General features: G+C 42.7%; 1 protein-coding gene across 1 annotated transcript in view; it reads left to right on the top strand.

Annotated features, from left to right (window-relative positions):
• The window catches only part of MEI1 (meiotic double-stranded break formation protein 1), a 1,068,659-nt gene that overhangs the window by 297,038 nt on the left and 754,253 nt on the right, over positions 1 to 17,368 (top strand). The window contains 1 exon segment of the mRNA XM_053689435.1: positions 1,348 to 1,445. Coding sequence (XP_053545410.1) covers positions 1,348 to 1,445 — 98 coding nt within the window.

The raw sequence follows: 17,368 nt of genomic DNA, 5'->3' as shown, positions 1-17,368 counted from the left end.
CCAAGAGAAGGGTCAAATATCTGCCTTGTCTATTTTGTTACATAAACGTCTGACGGACTTACCAGACGTGCAATCGTTTTGTCAAGCTTTGATCAGGATCAGGTCTGTGTTCAAACCCGTTACTCCTCCCTGGAGTCTTAATTTAGTTATTAAGGTTCTTCAAGGGGCTCCGTTTGAGCCTATGCATTCCTTAGATATTAAGTTGTTATCTTGGAAAGTGTTGTTTCTTATTGCTATTTCATCTGCTTGTAGAGTGTCAGAGCTCTCGGCATTACAGTATGAGTCTCCTTACCTTATTTTTCATTTGGATAAGGTAGTTTTACTTACCAAATTAGGATTTCTCCGTAAAGTAGTTTCTGACCGGAACATTAATCAGGAGATTGTTGTTCCTTCCTTGTGTCCTAATCCTTCTTTTCAGAAGGAACAGTTTCTGCACAATCTAGACGTGGTTCGTGTACTAGAATTCTATTTACAGGCGACTAAGGATTTTCGTCAGTCTTTTGCTCTGTTTGTGGTATTCTCGGGGAAACGTAAGGGACAGAAAACTACAGCTACTTCTCTTTCTTTGTGGCTGAAGAGTATTATTCGCTTTGCCTATGAAACTGCTGGACAGCAGCCTCCTGAGAGAGTTACGGCTCATTCTACGAGGGCTGTTTCCTCTTCCTGGGCATTCAAAAATAAAGCTTCTGTGGAAAAGATTTGCAAGGCTGCAAGTTGGTCCTCTCTTCACACTTTTTCAAAATTCTACAAATTTTACACTTTAGCCACGGCATTTGGGAGAAAGGTTCTTCAAGCAGTGGTGCCTTCCGTTTAGGTTCACTGTCTTGTCCCTCCCGTATCATCTGTGTACTCTAGCTTGGGTATTGATTCCCAATAGTAATTAGATGATCCGTGGACTCATCGTGTCATTAGAAAGAAAACAAAATTTATGCTTACCTGATAAATTTATTTATTTCTTGACACGATGAGTCCACAGCCCGCCCTGTTCTTTAGACAGGTGGTTGGTATGTTATAAACTTCAGACACCTCTGCACCTTTGTTGCTTCCTTTCTCTCCTTTACTTCGGTCGAATGACTGGGGTTGGAGGGAAGGGAGGTGGTATTTAACAGTTTTGCTGTGGTGCTCTTTGTCGCCTCCTGCTGGGCAGGAGTGATATTCCCAATAGTAATTAGATGATCCGTGGACTCATCGTGTCAAGAAAGAAAGAAATTTATCAGGTAAGCATCAATTTTGTTTTTATGACGGATAAGATAATGACCCAACTATCACAATGTAATGGCTATAATCATCAGTACAAAAGCTAGATAAATAGTTTCACCTCATTAGATTTTCTTTGTTCCCACAAAGGTATCACAGTCTGAACCAGGCATGCTCTGACTTCCTCTGCAGTTTGTCTTGTAATTTGTGGAGAGCAACAATGGGTCAAGGAGACGATTCTCACTATGGTAAAGATTTGATTCAGTTTACATAGTCATATACTTATATATTTACAGGGAACACACAGTTCCCATAGACCGCAATTGTTCCCATAGTGCTAATTGCTACTGCGAGTTTGCGGTAGCAATAACCAGCCACTTGTAATGGCTAGTTATTTATCACTAGCCCACAAACGGTCAAATTTGCAGTCCATAAATTAGCTCTCCACTTGTAATCTAGCCCTATATATACTATACAGTTACTAAACTATCTATACTATATAGTTTCTATAGTAATGAATATGTTGCTGCCCTGTGCAGGCTGTGCTATTTAAGTGTTAGATACTTTCAGGTTTGGGCTTTTGGTATTTCTGCAGTGCTTACATAAATGACAGAAACTGGGAAAATAAAGATGTGTGTGACATTAGCAGAAGAACAAAGGCACTGGGGCTAAAACAGGCAAACTGTTTACATTAATCCCTAAAATAAGAATTATTGTGTATACTTCTGCAGTCCACAATGTTTGTAATGTAAATAGGTAAAGTGATTATTTTAATAGGCTCTGAAACCTATATAGTTCCTTTTATATTCGTTATGCTGTACTAATTCATTTTTCTTTCCAATGGCATGGAGAGTCCACGAATCCATTCAATTACTAGTGGGAAATTAACTCCTGGCCACCAGGTGGAGGCAAAAAACACCCCAGCAAAGCCTTAAGTATCCTCCCGTTACCCACAATCCCCAGTCATTCTTTGGCTGCGTAACATTGTAGGTGATGTGAGAAGAAGGTGTCTGAAGAAATCAAGTTGTTAATCCTTTAATGGGTACTTTTTCCTGCAAGCAAGAATTGGGTTATGCTGTGTCAATGTAATTCTCTTTAGTAAGAGTAATGGTGGCTTTTAGCAGTTGGAAGACGTCGAGGTGGTCTTTGTTTACCTTTCAACATTTTTGCTACCCCTATATAGAAAACCAGGGTTGGATACTCTGTTTTCTTTCCTATGACATGGAGAGTCCACAACGTCATTCCAATTACTAGTGGGATATTCAACTCCTGGCCAGCAGGAGGAGGCAAAGAGCACCCCAGCAACACTGTTAAGTGTAACTGCGTTACCCATAACCCCCAGTCATTCTCTTTGCCTCTGTCAATTGAGTTTGTGCAAAGTTGGTGTCTGAAGATTTTAATCCTTTTATGGGTACTCTTCCCTGCAAGCAAGAATTGGGGTCTATCTGTGTCCACGTCAATCTCTTTAGTAATAGTAGTGGTGACTTTTAACAGTTAAAGGGCGGCGAGGTAGTCTTTGCTTTACCTTTAACACTTTGCTACCCCTTTATTCAAAGCCAGAGTTAGTTACTCTGTTCTTTATTTCTCCAACATAGGTGTGTCCGGTCCACGGCGTCATCCTTACTTGTGGGATATTCTCTTCCCCAACAGGAAATGGCAAAGAGCCCAGCAAAGCTGGTCACATGATCCCTCCTAGGCTCCGCCTTCCCCAGTCATTCTCTTTGCCGTTGTACAGGCAACATCTCCACGGAGATGGCTTAGAGTTTTTTAGTGTTTAACTGTAGTTTTTATTATTCAATCAAGAGTTTGTTATTTTAAAATAGTGCTGGTATGTACTATTTACTCTGAAACAGAAAAGAGATGAAGATTTCTGTTTGTAAGAGGAAAATGATTTTAGCAACCGTTACTAAAATCGATGGCTGTTCCACACAGGACTGTTGAGAGGAATTAACTTCAGTTGGGGGAACAGTGAGCAGACTTTTGCTGCTTGAGGTATGACACATTCTAACAAGACGATGTAATGCTGGAAGCTGTCATTTTCCCTATGGGATCCGGTAAGCCATTTTTATTACAGAAAGAAAAAAAGGGCTTCACAAGGGCTTTCTAAGACTGTAGACATTTTCTGGGCTAAATCGATTTATATTTTATACTCCATAGCCTTGAGGAATTATTTTAATCTTGGGAATTATGTAAAATAACCGGCAGGCACTGTATTGGACACCTTATTCTCTAGGGGCTTTCCCTAATCATAGGCAGAGTCTCATTTTCGCGCCTGTATTGCGCACTTGTTTTTGAGAAGCATGACATGCAGATGCATGTGTGAGGAGCTCTGATACATAGAAAAGACTTTCTGAAGGCGTCATTTGGTATCGTATTCCCCTTTGGGCTTGGTTGGGTCTCAGCAAAGCAGATACCAGGGACTGTAAAGGGGTTAAATATAAAAACGGCTCCGGTTCCGTTATTTTAAGGGTTAAAGCTTCCAAATTTGGTGTGCAATACTTTTAAGGCTTTAAGACACTGTGGTGAAATTTTGGTGAATTTTGAACAATTCCTTCATACTTTTTCGCAATTGCAGTAATAAAGTGTGTTCAGTTTAAAATTTAAAGTGACAGTAACGGTTTATTTTAAAACGTTTTTTGTACTTTGTTATCAAGTTTTTGCCTGTTTAACATGTCTGAACTACCAGATAGACTGTGTTCTGAATGTGGGGAAGCCAAGGTTCCTTCTCATTTAAATAGATGTGATTTATGTGACACAAAATTTAGAGAAAATGATGCCCAAGATGATTCCTCAAGTGAGGGGAGTAAGCATGGTACTGCATCATCCCCTCCTTCGTCTACACCAGTCTTGCCCACACAGGAGGCCCCTAGTACATCTAGCGCGCCAATACTCCTTACTATGCAACAATTAACGGCTGTTATGGATAATTCTATCAAAAACATTTTAGCCAAAATGCCCACTTATCAGCGAAAGCGCGACTGCTCTGTTTTAGAAAATACTGAAGAGCATGAGGACGCTGATGATATTGGTTCTGAAGGGCCCCTACACCAGTCTGAGGGGGCCAGGGAGGTTTTGTCTGAGGGAGAAATTTCAGATTCAGGGAAAATTTCTCAACAAGCTGAACCTGATGTGATTACATTTAAATTTAAATTGGAACATCTCCGCGCTCTGCTTAAGGAGGTGTTATCCACTCTGGATGATTGTGAAAATTTGGTCATTCCAGAGAAACTATGTAAAATGGACAAGTTCCTAGAGGTCCCGGGGCCCCCCGAAGCTTTTCCTATACCCAAGCGGGTGGCGGACATTGTAAATAAAGAATGGGAAAGGCCCGGTATACCTTTCGTCCCTCCCCCCATATTTAAAAAATTGTTTCCTATGGTCGACCCCAGAAAGGACTTATGGCAGACAGTCCCCAGGGTCGAGGGGGCGGTTTCTACTCTAAACAAACGCACCACTATACTCATAGAAGATAGTTGTGCTTTCAAAGATCCTATGGATAAAAAATTAGAAGGTTTGCTTAAAAAGATGTTTGTTCAGCAAGGTTACCTTCTACAACCAATTTCATGCATTGTTCCTGTCACTACAGCCGCGTGTTTCTGGTTCGATGAGCTAGAAAAGGCGATCAATAATAATTCTTCTTCTTATGAGGAGATTATGGACAGAATTTGTGCTCTCAAATTGGCTAATTCTTTCACCCTAGACGCCACTTTGCAATTGGCTAGGTTAGCGGCGAAAAATTCTGGTTTTGCTATTGTGGCGCGCAGAGCGCTTTGGTTAAAATCTTGGTCAGCGGATGCGTCTTCCAAGAACAAATTGCTTAACATTCCTTTCAAGGGGAAAACGCTGTTTGGCCCTGACTTGAAAGAGATTATCTCTGATATCACTGGGGGCAAGGGCCACGCCCTTCCTCAGGATAGGTCTTTCAAGGCCAAAAATAAACCTAATTTTCGTCCCTTTCGCAGAAACGGACCAGCCCCAAGTGCTACGTCCTCTAAGCAAGAGGGTAATACTTCTCAAGCCAAGCCAGCCTGGAGACCAATGCAAGGCTGGAACAAAGGAAAGCAGGCCAAGAAACCTGCCACTGCTACCAAGACAGCATGAGATGTTAGCCCCCGATCCGGGACCGGATCTGGTGGGGGGCAGACTCTCTCTCTTCGCTCAGGCTTGGGCAAGAGATGTTCTGGATCCTTGGGCGCTAGACATAGTCTCCCAAGGTTATCTTCTGGAATTCAAGGGGCTTCCCCCAAGGGGGAGGTTCCACAGGTCTCAATTGTCTTCAGACCACATAAAAAAACAGGCATTCTTACATTGTGTAGAAGACCTGTTAAAAATGGGAGTGATTCATCCTGTTCCATTAGGAGAACAAGGGATGGGGTTCTACTCCAATCTGTTCGTAGTTCCCAAAAAAGAGGGAACATTCAGACCAATCTTAGATCTCAAGATCCTAAACAAGTTTCTCAAGGTTCCATCGTTCAAAATGGAAACCATTCGAACTATTCTTCCTTCCATCCAGGAAGGTCAATTCATGACCACGGTGGATTTAAAGGATGCGTATCTACATATTCCTATCCACAAGGAACATCATCGGTTCCTAAGGTTCGCATTCCTGGAGATTCAAGCGTCGTCCCTTCCTCAAGCAAAGGCTCACACGGACATTGTCCTGGCCTTTCTCAGATCTCACGGGTGGAAAGTGAACGCAGAAAAAAGTTCTCTGTCTCCGTCAACAAGGGTTCCCTTCTTGGGAACAATAATAGACTCCTTAGAAATGAGGATTTTTCTGACAGAGGCCAGAAAATCAAAACTTCTGAACTCTTGTCAAATACTTCATTCTGTTCCTCTTCCTTCCATAGCGCAGTGCATGGAAGTAATAGGTTTGATGGTAGCGGCAATGGACATAGTTCCTTTTGCACGCATTCATCTAAGACCATTACAACTGTGCATGCTCAGTCAGTGGAATGGGGACTATACAGACTTGTCTCCGACGATACAAGTAAATCAGAGGACCAGAGATTCACTCCGTTGGTGGCTGTCCCTGGACAACCTGTCACAGGGGATGAGCTTCCGCAGACCAGAGTGGGTCATTGTCACGACCGACGCCAGTCTGGTGGGCTGGGGCGCGGTCTGGGGACCCCTGAAAGCTCAGGGTCTTTGGTCTCGGGAAGAATCTCTTCTACCGATAAATATTCTGGAACTGAGAGCGATACTCAATGCTCTCAAGGCTTGGCCTCAGCTAGCAAAGGCCAAGTTCATACGGTTTCAATCAGACAACATGACGACTGTTGCGTACATCAACCATCAGGGGGGAACAAGGAGTTCCCTGGCGATGGAAGAAGTGACCAAAATCATTCAATGGGCGGAGACTCACTCCTGCCACTTGTCTGCAATCCACATCCCAGGAGTGGAAAATTGGGAAGCGGATTTTCTGAGTCGTCAGACATTTCATCCGGGGGAGTGGGAACTCCATCCGGAAATCTTTGCCCAAATCACTCAATTGTGGGGCATTCCAGACATGGATCTGATGGCCTCTCGTCAGAACTTCAAGGTTCCTTGCTACGGGTCCAGATCCAGGGATCCCAAGGCGACTCTAGTAGATGCACTAGTAGCACCTTGGACCTTCAAACTAGCTTATGTATTCCCGCCGTTTCCTCTCATCCCCAGGCTGGTAGCCAGGATCAATCAGGAGAGAGCATCGGTGATCTTGATAGCTCCTGCGTGGCCACGCAGGACTTGGTATGCAGACCTGGTGAATATGTCATCGGCTCCACCATGGAAGCTACCTTTGAGACGAGACCTTCTTGTTCAAGGTCCGTTCGAACATCCGAACCTGGTCTCACTCCAACTGACTGCTTGGAGATTGAACGCTTGATCTTATCAAAGCGAGGGTTCTCAGATTCTGTCATTGATACTCTTGTTCAGGCCAGAAAGCCTGTAACTAGAAAAATTTACCACAAAATATGGAAAAAATATATCTGTTGGTGTGAATCTAAAGGATTCCCTTGGGACAAGGTAAAAATTCCTAAGATTCTATCCTTCCTTCAAGAAGGTTTGGAGAAAGGATTATCTGCTAGTTCCTTGAAGGGACAGATTTCTGCCTTGTCTGTGTTACTTCACAAAAAACTGGCATCTGTGCCAGATGTTCAAGCCTTTGTTCAGGCTCTGGTTAGAATCAAGCCTGTTTACAAACCTTTGACTCCTCCTTGGAGTCTCAATTTAGTTCTTTCAGTTCTTCAGGGGGTTCCGTTTGAACCCTTACATTCCGTTGATATTAAGTTATTATCTTGGAAAGTTTTGTTTTTGGTTGCAATTTCTTCTGCTAGAAGAGTTTCAGAATTATCTGCTCTGCAGTGTTCTCCTCCTTATCTGGTGTTCCATGCAGATAAGGTGGTTTTACGTACTAAACCTGGTTTTCTTCCGAAGGTTGTTTTTAACAAAAACATTAACCAGGAGATAGTCGTGCCTTCTTTGTGTCCGAATCCAGTTTCAAAGAAGGAACGTTTGTTGCACAATTTGGATGTTGTTCGTGCTCTAAAATTCTATTTAGATACTACAAAGGATTTTAGACAAACATCTTCCTTGTTTGTTGTTTATTCTGGTAAAAGGAGAGGTCAAAAAGCAACTTCTACCTCTCTCTCTTTTTGGATTAAAAGCATCATCGGATTGGCTTACGAGACTGCCGGACGGCAGCCTCCTGAAAGAATCACAGCTCATTCCACTAGGGCTGTGGCTTCCACATGGGCCTTCAAGAACGAGGCTTCTGTTGATCAGATATGTAGGGCAGCGACTTGGTCTTCACTGCACACTTTTACTAAATTTTACAAGTTTGATACTTTTGCTTCTTCTGAGGCTATTTTTGGGAGAAAGGTTTTGCAAGCCGTGGTGCCTTCCATCCAGGTGACCTGATTTGCTCCCTCCCTTCATCCGTGTCCTAAAGCTTTGGTATTGGTTCCCACAAGTAAGGATGACGCCGTGGACCGGACACACCTATGTTGGAGAAAACAGAATTTATGTTTACCTGATAAATTACTTTCTCCAACGGTGTGTCCGGCCCACGGCCCGCCCTGGTTTTTTAATCAGGTCTGATAATTTATTTTCTTTAACTACAGTCACCACGGTATCATATGGTTTCTCCTATGCAAATATTCCTCCTTTACGTCGGTCGAATGACTGGGGAAGGCGGAGCCTAGGAGGGATCATGTGACCAGCTTTGCTGGGCTCTTTGCCATTTCCTGTTGGGGAAGAGAATATCCCACAAGTAAGGATGACGCCGTGGACCGGACACACCGTTGGAGAAAGTAATTTATCAGGTAAACATAAATTCTGTTTTCCTACAGGTCCATGACAGGGATTGTAACTGCCACACCTAAGGAACAGCATCTGTCCTGCAGGATCTAAGGGTAAGTGCCTTGCCTTCTAGGTACTGAAGGACACCAGCACTTATGAGGTTAATCCTCCTTTGTTTTCAGTTAAGGATATGTTTATTGGAAAGATATGTTTTATAAAGTGCTTATTGATGCTACTAGGGGTTAACATCAGAGACTTTCACTTTGGCTGGGAGATTGTAGCTTTAATTGCTGGAATGCATGGAGGTGACAGCATATAAGCAGTACTATGCAGGGGATTTTAGAAGGTTTGCTTAGCGGTTCTTTATTTTAAGCAATACCTTTCTCATTGGCATGGATTTGGAGGAAGCTGAGCATATTTAGACTATTTCTTTTTTAAGATACGATGAGTCCACGGATCATCTTAATTACTAATGGGATATTCACCTCCTGGTCAGCAGGAGGAGGCAAAGAACACCACAGCAGAGCTGTTAAATCGCTCCTCCCTTCCCTCCCACCCCAGTCATTCTCTTTGCCTACATTAGTGATAGGAAGAGGTAAAGTGAGGTGTTAGTATAGATTTTTCAATCAAGAGTTTATTATTTTTAAAGTAGTACCAGAGTGTGCTACTTTGTCCTGGGGTGTAGCCGTAGTCCATATCAGTCTCTACAGTAGAGCTTTTGGTGGCTTTAAAGCAATGGGAACTTGTGGGACATATTTCTCACTGCGCCTCCCATACATGGACCTAGATTTGGAGTTTGGCGGTAGCCGTGAAAACCAGCGTTAGAGGCTCCTAACGCTGGTTTTAGGCTACCGCCGGTATTTGGAGTCACTCAAAATAGGGTCTAACGCTCACTTTTCAGCCGCGACTTTTCCATACCGCAGATCCCCTTACGTCAATTGCGTATCCTATCTTTCCAATGGGATCTTCCTAACTCCGGTATTTAGAGTCGTTTCTGAAGTGAGCGTTAGACATCTAACGACAAAACTCCAGCCGCAGGAAAAAAGTCAGTAGTTAAGAGCTTTCTGGGCTAACGCCGGTTTCTAAAGCTCTTAACTACTGTACTCTAAAGTACACTAACACCCATAAACTACCTATGTACCCCTAAACCGAGGTCCCCCCACATCGCTGACACTCGAATAAATTTTTTGAACCCCTAATCTGCCGACCGCCACCTACGTTATCCTTATGTACCCCTAATCTGCTGCCCCTAACACCGCCGACCCCTGTATTATATTTATTAACCCCTAACCTGCCCCCCACAACGTCGCCTCCACCTGCCTACACTTATTAACCCCTAATCTGCCGAGCGGACCTGAGCGCTACTATAATAAAGTTATTAACCCCTAATCCGCCTCACTAACCCTATAATAAATAGTATTAACCCCTAATCTGCCCTCCCTAACATCGCCGACACCTAACTTCAATTATTAACCCCTAATCTGCCGACCGGAGCTCACCGCTATTCTAATAAATGGATTAACCCCTAAAGCTAAGTCTAACCCTAACCCTAACACCCCCCTAAGTTAAATATAATTTAAATCTAACGAAATAAATTAACTCTTATTAAATAAATTATTCCTATTTAAAGCTAAATACTTACCTGTAAAATAAATCCTAATATAGCTACAATATAAATTATAATTACATTGTAGCTATTTTAGGATTAATATTTATTTTACAGGCAACTTTGTAATTATTTTAACCAGGTACAATAGCTATTAAATAGTTAATAACTATTTAATAGTTACCTAGTTAAAATAATAACAAAATTACCTGTAAAATAAATCCTAACCTAAGTTACAATTAAACCTAACACTATACTATCATTAAATTAATTAAATAAAATACCTACAATTACCTACAATTAAACCTAACACTACACTATCAATACATTAATTAAATACAATACCTACAAAAAATACATTTAAATAAACTAACTAAAGTACAAAAAATAAAAAAGAACTAAGTTACAAAAAATAAAAAAATATTTACAAACATAAGAAAAATATTACAACAATTTTAAACTAATTACACCTACTCTAAGCCCCCTAATAAAACAACAAAGCCCCCCAAAATAAAAAATGCCCTACCCTATTCTAAATTACTAAAGTTAAAAGCTCTTTTACCTTACCAGCCCTGAACAGGGCCCTTTGCGGGGGAAGGCCCCAAAAAGTTCAGCTCTTTTTCCTGTAAAAAAAACATAAAAATACCCCCCCCCCAACATTACAACCCACCACCCACATACCCCTAATCTAACCCAAACCCCCCTTAAATAAACCTAACACTAAGCCCCTGAAGATCTTCCTACCTTGTCTTCACCTCACCAGGTATCACCGATCGGTCCTGGCTCCAAAATCTTCATCCAACCCAAACGGGGGTTGGCGATCCATCATCCGATGGCTGAAGAGGTCCAGAAGAGGCTCCAAAGTCTTCATCCTATCCGGGAAGAAGAGGCGATCCGGACCGGCAACCATCTTGATCCAAGCGGCATCTTCTATCTTCATCCGATGACGACCGGCTCCATCCTGAAGACCTCCACCGCGGACCCATCTTCCTCCGGCGACGTCCAACTGAAGAATGACGGTTCCTTTAAGGGACGTCATCCAAGATGGCGTCCCTCGAATTCCGATTGGCTGATAGGATTCTATCAGCCAATCGGAAGTAAGGTAGGAATATTCTGATTGGCTGATGGAATCAGCCAATCAGAATCAAGTTCAATCCGATTGGCTGATCCAATCAGCCAATCAGATTGAGCTCGCATTCTATTGGCTGATCGGAACAGCCAATAGAATGCGAGCTCAATCTGATTGGCTGATTGGATCAGCCAATCGGATTGAACTTGATTCTGATTGGCTGATTCCATCAGCCAATCAGAATATTCCTACCTTAATTCCGATTGGCTGATAGAATCCTATCAGCCAATCGGAATTCGAGGGACGCCATCTTGGATGACGTCCCTTAAAGGAACCGTCATTCTTCAGTTGGACGTCGCCGGAGGAAGATGGGTCCGCGGTGGAGGTCTTCAGGATGGAGCCGGTCGTCATCGGATGAAGATAGAAGATGCCGCTTGGATCAAGATGGTTGCCGGTCCGGATCGCCTCTTCTTCCCGGATAGGATGAAGACTTTGGAGCCTCTTCTGGACCTCTTCAGCCATCGGATGATGGATCGCCAACCCCCGCTTGGGTTGGATGAAGATTTTGGAGCCAGGACCGATCGGTGATACCTGGTGAGGTGAAGACAAGGTAGGAAGATCTTCAGGGGCTTAGTGTTAGGTTTATTTAAAGGGGGTTTGGGTTAGATTAGGGGTATGTGGGTGGTGGGTTGTAATGTTGGGGGGGGGGTATTGTATGTTTTTTTTTACAGGAAAAAGAGCTGAACTTTTTGGGGCATGCCCCGCAAAGGGCCCTGTTCAGGGCTGGTAAGGTAAAAGAGCTTTTAACTTTAGTAATTTAGAATAGGGTAGGGCATTTTTTATTTTCGGGGGCTTTGTTGTTTTATTAGGGGGCTTAGAGTAGGTGTAATTAGTTTAAAATTGTTGTAATATTTTTCTTATGTTTGTAAATATTTTTTTATTTTTTGTAACTTAGTTCTTTTTTATTTTTTGTACTTTAGTTAGTTTATTTAAATGTATTTTTTTGTAGGTATTGTATTTAATTAATGTATTGATAGTGTAGTGTTAGGTTTAATTGTAGGTAATTGTAGATATTTTATTGAATTTATTTAATGATAGTATAGTGTTAGGTTTAATTGTAACTTAGGTTAGGATTTATTTTACAGGTAATTTTGTTATTATTTTAACTAGGTAACTATTAAATAGTTATTAACTATTTAATAGCTATTGTACCTGGTTAAAATAATTACAAAGTTGCCTGTAAAATAAATATTAATCCTAAAATAGCTACAATGTAATTATAATTTATATTGTAGCTATATTAGGATTTATTTTACAGGTAAGTATTTAGCTTTAAATAGGAATAATTTATTTAATAAGAGTTAATTTATTTCGTTAGATTTAAATTATATTTAACTTAGGGGGGTGTTAGGGTTAGGGTTAGACTTAGCTTTAGGGGTTAATCCATTTATTAGAATAGCGGTGAGCTCCGGTCGGCAGATTAGGGGTTAATAATTGAAGTTAGGTGTCGGCGATGTTAGGGAGGGCAGATTAGGGGTTAATACTATTTATTATAGGGTTAGTGAGGCGGATTAGGGGTTAATAACTTTATTATAGTAGCGCTCAGGTCCGCTCGGCAGATTAGGGGTTAATAAGTGTAGGCAGGTGGAGGCAACGTTGTGGGGGGCAGGTTAGGGGTTAATAAATATAATATAGGGGTCGGCGGTGTTAGGGGCAGCAGATTAGGGGTACATAGCTATAATGTAGGTGGCGGCGCTTTGCGGTCGGCAGATTAGGGGTTAATAAGTGTAGGCAGATGGAGGCGACGTTGAGGGGGGCAGATTAGGGGTTAATAAATATAATATAGGGGTCGGCGGTGTTAGGGGCAGCAGATTAGGGGTACATAAGGATAATGTAAGTAGCGGCGGTTTACGGAGCGGCAGATTAGGGGTTAAAAATAAAATGCAGGTGTCAGCGATAGCGGGGGCGGCAGATTAGAGGTTAATAAGTGTAAGGTTAGGGGTGTTTAGACTCGGGGTACATGTTAGGGTGTTAAGTGCAGACGTAGGAAGGGTTACCGCATAGCAAACAATGGGGCTGCGTTAGGAGCTGAACGCGGCTTTTTTGCAGGTGTTTGGTTTTTTTTCAGCTCAAACAGCCCCATTGTTTCCTATGGGGGAATCGTGCACAAGCACGTTTTTGAGGCTGGCCGCTTGCGTAAGCAACTCTGGTATCGAGAGTTGAAGCTGCGTTAAAAATGCTCTACGCTCCTTTTTTGGAGCCTAACGCAGCCTTTTTGTGGACTCTCAATACCAGAGTTATTTTTATGGTGCGGCCAGAAAAAAGCCGGCGTTAGTTTTTCGGGTCGTTACCGACAAAACTCCAAATCTAGCCGATGGTTTGCTGCCCTGCTTGTAAAAGTCTGAGGGAAGAGAATATACTCAGTACTTTTATTTGTTCCACAGGCCAATGTGAGGAAGAGGACCTCGCAAGCCGGGTGAGCTGCCCTCCTGCCGGGCAGATTTCTGAGGTAAGTGCTAAATTCTTTTTCTGGTAAGGATACATACACTGGAAAATTTAGCATTCTATATACCCTACATTGGACACTAGATAACTCTGACCCTAAGAGGGAGGGGGACAGTTTATCTGGCAAGGCATGCAGGCACTAGAGGACGCGGGGAAGTGGCTCTGTTTTTTTGTTATATTCTAGCATGTTTGCGACTCCCAAAGCCTTGTCTATGAATAGAGTCTATGATGCTCCATTTTCTGAGGAGGTTTTTCCTGTCCCTAGTAAGATGTCTGAAATTATTACTCAGGAATGGGCTAAACCAGGGGTTTCTTTTTCCCCTTCCCCTGTTTTTAAGAAGTTGTTTCCTGTTGCTGACTCTATTCGTGACTCATGGCGCACGGTCCCTAAAGTAGAAGGGGCTATTTATACTCTTCCCAAGAGAACTACCATTCCTATAGACTATAGTTGCTCTTTTAAGGACCCGATGGACAAGAAGCTAGAGGCTTACTTAAAAAAGATGTATATCCATCAAGGGTTACAGTGGCAACCAGCAGCGAGTATTGTTACGGTTGTGGAAACTGCATTCTATTGGTTTGATGCATTGTCTGATCTTATTACTCAGGAAACTACAGTAGAGTAGATCCAAGATAGCATCAAAGCTCTCAAATTGGCCAATACCTTAATCTGTGATGCCAATATGCAGAAAATTTGTCTGGGAGCTAGGATGTCTAGCTTCACGGTACTAGCCCGCAGGGCTCTGTGGTTGAAATCTTGGTTGGCTGATGTCTCTTTTAAGGCCAAGCTTTTAGCTTTACCTTACAAGGGAAAGACTCTGTTTGGACCTGGTCTGGCAGAGACAATTTCAGAGATTACAGGTGCAAATGGATCTTTCCTACCTCAGAACAAAAAAATAGACCTAGAGGCCGTTCAACCTCTAATTTTTGTTCCTTTCGTAACTTTAAGGGACAAAAGTCCTCCTCTTCCTCTTCTAAACCAGATCAACCCAGATCTTCTTGGAACCCTTGGGCAGTGGACATAATATCCCAGGGTTACAGAATAGGATTCATGTCTTGCTCTCCAAGGGGCAGATTTCTTCTGTCAAGACTATCCTCAAACCAAATAAAGAAGGAGGCCTTCTTCTTAAACTGTGTAAAAGACCTATTCTCTCTGGGGGTTATTGTTCCTGTCCCTCTAGCAGAACAGGCTCTAGGATTTTATTCAAATCTATTTGTGGTTCCCAAAAAGGAGGGAACTTTTCGGCCCATTCTAGACCTCAAGTGTCTCAACAAATTCCTCAGGGTTCTGTCCTTCAAGATGGAAACTATTTTTTCCATTCTTCCTTTGGTACAGGAAGGTCAGTTTATGATGACCATAGACCTGAAGGACGCATACCTGCATGTTCCCATTCACAGGGAACACCGATCAGTATCTGAGGTTTGCATTTCTGGAAAAACACTTTTAATTTGTTGCACTTCCATTTGATCTGGCCATGGCTCCCAGAATATTCACAAAAATTCTGGGGGCTATTTTGGCTGTAATCAGACCCCAGGTAATTGCTGTGGGGCCTTATCTAGATGACATCTTGGTTCAGGCGTCATCTTTTCAACTAACCCAAACTCATACAGAGATGCTGTTGTCTTTTCTTCGTTCCCATGGGTGGAAGGTAAATTTTGAGAAAAGTTCTCTTATTCCATCTACCAAAGTGTGTTTCCTAGGGACTATAATAGATTCCCTTTCCATGAAGATTTTTCTGATGGAGGTCAGAAAAGACAAGATTCTTGCCTCCTTTCTTTCTCTCCAGTCTGCCTTTCGTCCATCTGTGGCCCAATGCATGGAGGTGATTGGTCTGATGGTGGCTTCCATCGACATCATTCCTTTTGCTTGGTTCCATCTATGACCGCTGCATCTTTGTATGCTCTGTCAATGGAACGGAGATCATTCGGATTTATCTCAGAGGATAAATCTGGACCCTCTAACAAGAGACTCTCTCTCGTAGTGGGTGTCACAGGAACATCTGTCTCGGGGCACCTGCTTTCTGAGACCTTCCTGGGAAATTGTGACTACGGACGCCAGCCTATCAGGCTGGGGAGCTGTTTAGGGCCCTCTAAAGGCTCAGGGCCTGTGGTCTCGGGATTTTCTGAGCAGACAGACCTTTCATCCCATGGAGTGGGCTCTCCATCCTGAAGTGTTTTCTCAGATATCCCTCAAGTGGGGAGTTCCAGAGTTGGATCTGATGGCGTCCTGCCGCAACGCCAAGGTTTTAAAGTACGGTTCAAGGTCAAGAGATCCTCAGGCTGTTCAGATGCTCTGGCGGTTCCTTGGAGGTTTTCTCTGGCTTATCTGTTTCCCCTGTTTGCTCTCCTTCCACGAGCCATTGCTCGTATCAAGCAGGAGAGAGCATCAGTGATCCTAATAGCTCCTGCATGGCCTCGCAGGATCTGGTTCGCGGATCTGGTAAGGATGGTCATCTCTACCTCCTTGGAGGTTACCTCAGAGGAAGGACCTGCTACTTCAGTTTCCTTTCCTCCATCCAAACCTAGATTATTTGAAGCTAACTGCTTGGAGATTGAAAGCCTAGTTCTGTCTAAGCATGGTTTTTCTGAGGCGGTCATTGAAACAACGATTCAGGCTCGAAAACCGGTTACGTAGAGGATTTTCCATAAGATATGGCGTACATATCTTTCTTGGTGTGAATCTAAGGGATTCTCCTGGAGCCGGGTGAGGATTCCCCGTATTTTGTCTTTTCTTCAGGATGGACTGGATAAGGGTTTATCGGTCATTACTCTAAAGGGTCAGATTTCCGCCTTATCAATCCTTTTGCACAAACATCTGGCAGGCCTAACAGATGTTCAAGCCTTTGTACAGACCCTGGTTAGAATCAGGCCTGTGTTTAAACCTCTTGCTCCCCTGTGGAGCCTTAATTTAGTTCTCAAAGTTTTGCAGCTGGCTCCGTTTGAGCCTATGCATGTGGTTGATATTAGACTGTTATCCTTCAAAGTTTTTTTTCTTGTTGCCATTTACTCCGCTCGCAGAGTGTCTGAGCTTTCAGCTCTGCAGTGTGATTCCCCCTACCTTATTTTTCATGCTGATAAGGCAGTCCTTCATACTAAATTGGGGTTCCTTCCTAAGGTGGTATTGGATCAAAACATTAATCAGAAAATTGTTGTTCCTTCTCTTTATCCTAATCCTTATTCTCATAAGGAACGTATTTTGCATAACTTTGTTGTGCAGGCTCTAAAATTTTACTTAGAAGCTACTAAATGTTTTCTCTGGAAAGCCACTTCTACTACTCTGTCTCTATGGTTGAGAAGTTTGATTCATTTGTCTTATGAGACTGCTGGACGGCAGCCTCCTGAGAGAATTACGGCTTATTCCACTAGGGCTGTCTCCTCTTCTTGGGCTTTCAAAAATGAAGCTTCTGTGGAACAGATTTGCAAGGCAGCAACATGGTCCTCTCTGCATACTTTTTCCAAATTCTACAAATTTGATACTTTTGCCTTGGCCGAGGCTTCTTTTGGGAGAAAGGTTCTTCAAGCGGTGGTGCCTTCTGTTTAGGTCCTCCTTCCTTTTTTCTCCCTCCCTGTTCATTCTGTGTCCTTTAGCTTGGGTATTGGTTCCCACTAGTAATTGGAATGACGTTGTGCACTCTCCATGTCATAGGAAAGAAAACAAAATTTATTCTTACCTGATAAATGTATTTCTTTCCAGACATGGACAGCAACCTCCA

This window comes from Bombina bombina, chromosome 7 (assembly GCF_027579735.1).
Source record: "Bombina bombina isolate aBomBom1 chromosome 7, aBomBom1.pri, whole genome shotgun sequence".
Taxonomy (NCBI): domain Eukaryota; kingdom Metazoa; phylum Chordata; class Amphibia; order Anura; family Bombinatoridae; genus Bombina; species Bombina bombina.
This window is presented reverse-complemented; position numbering and strand designations above follow the sequence as displayed.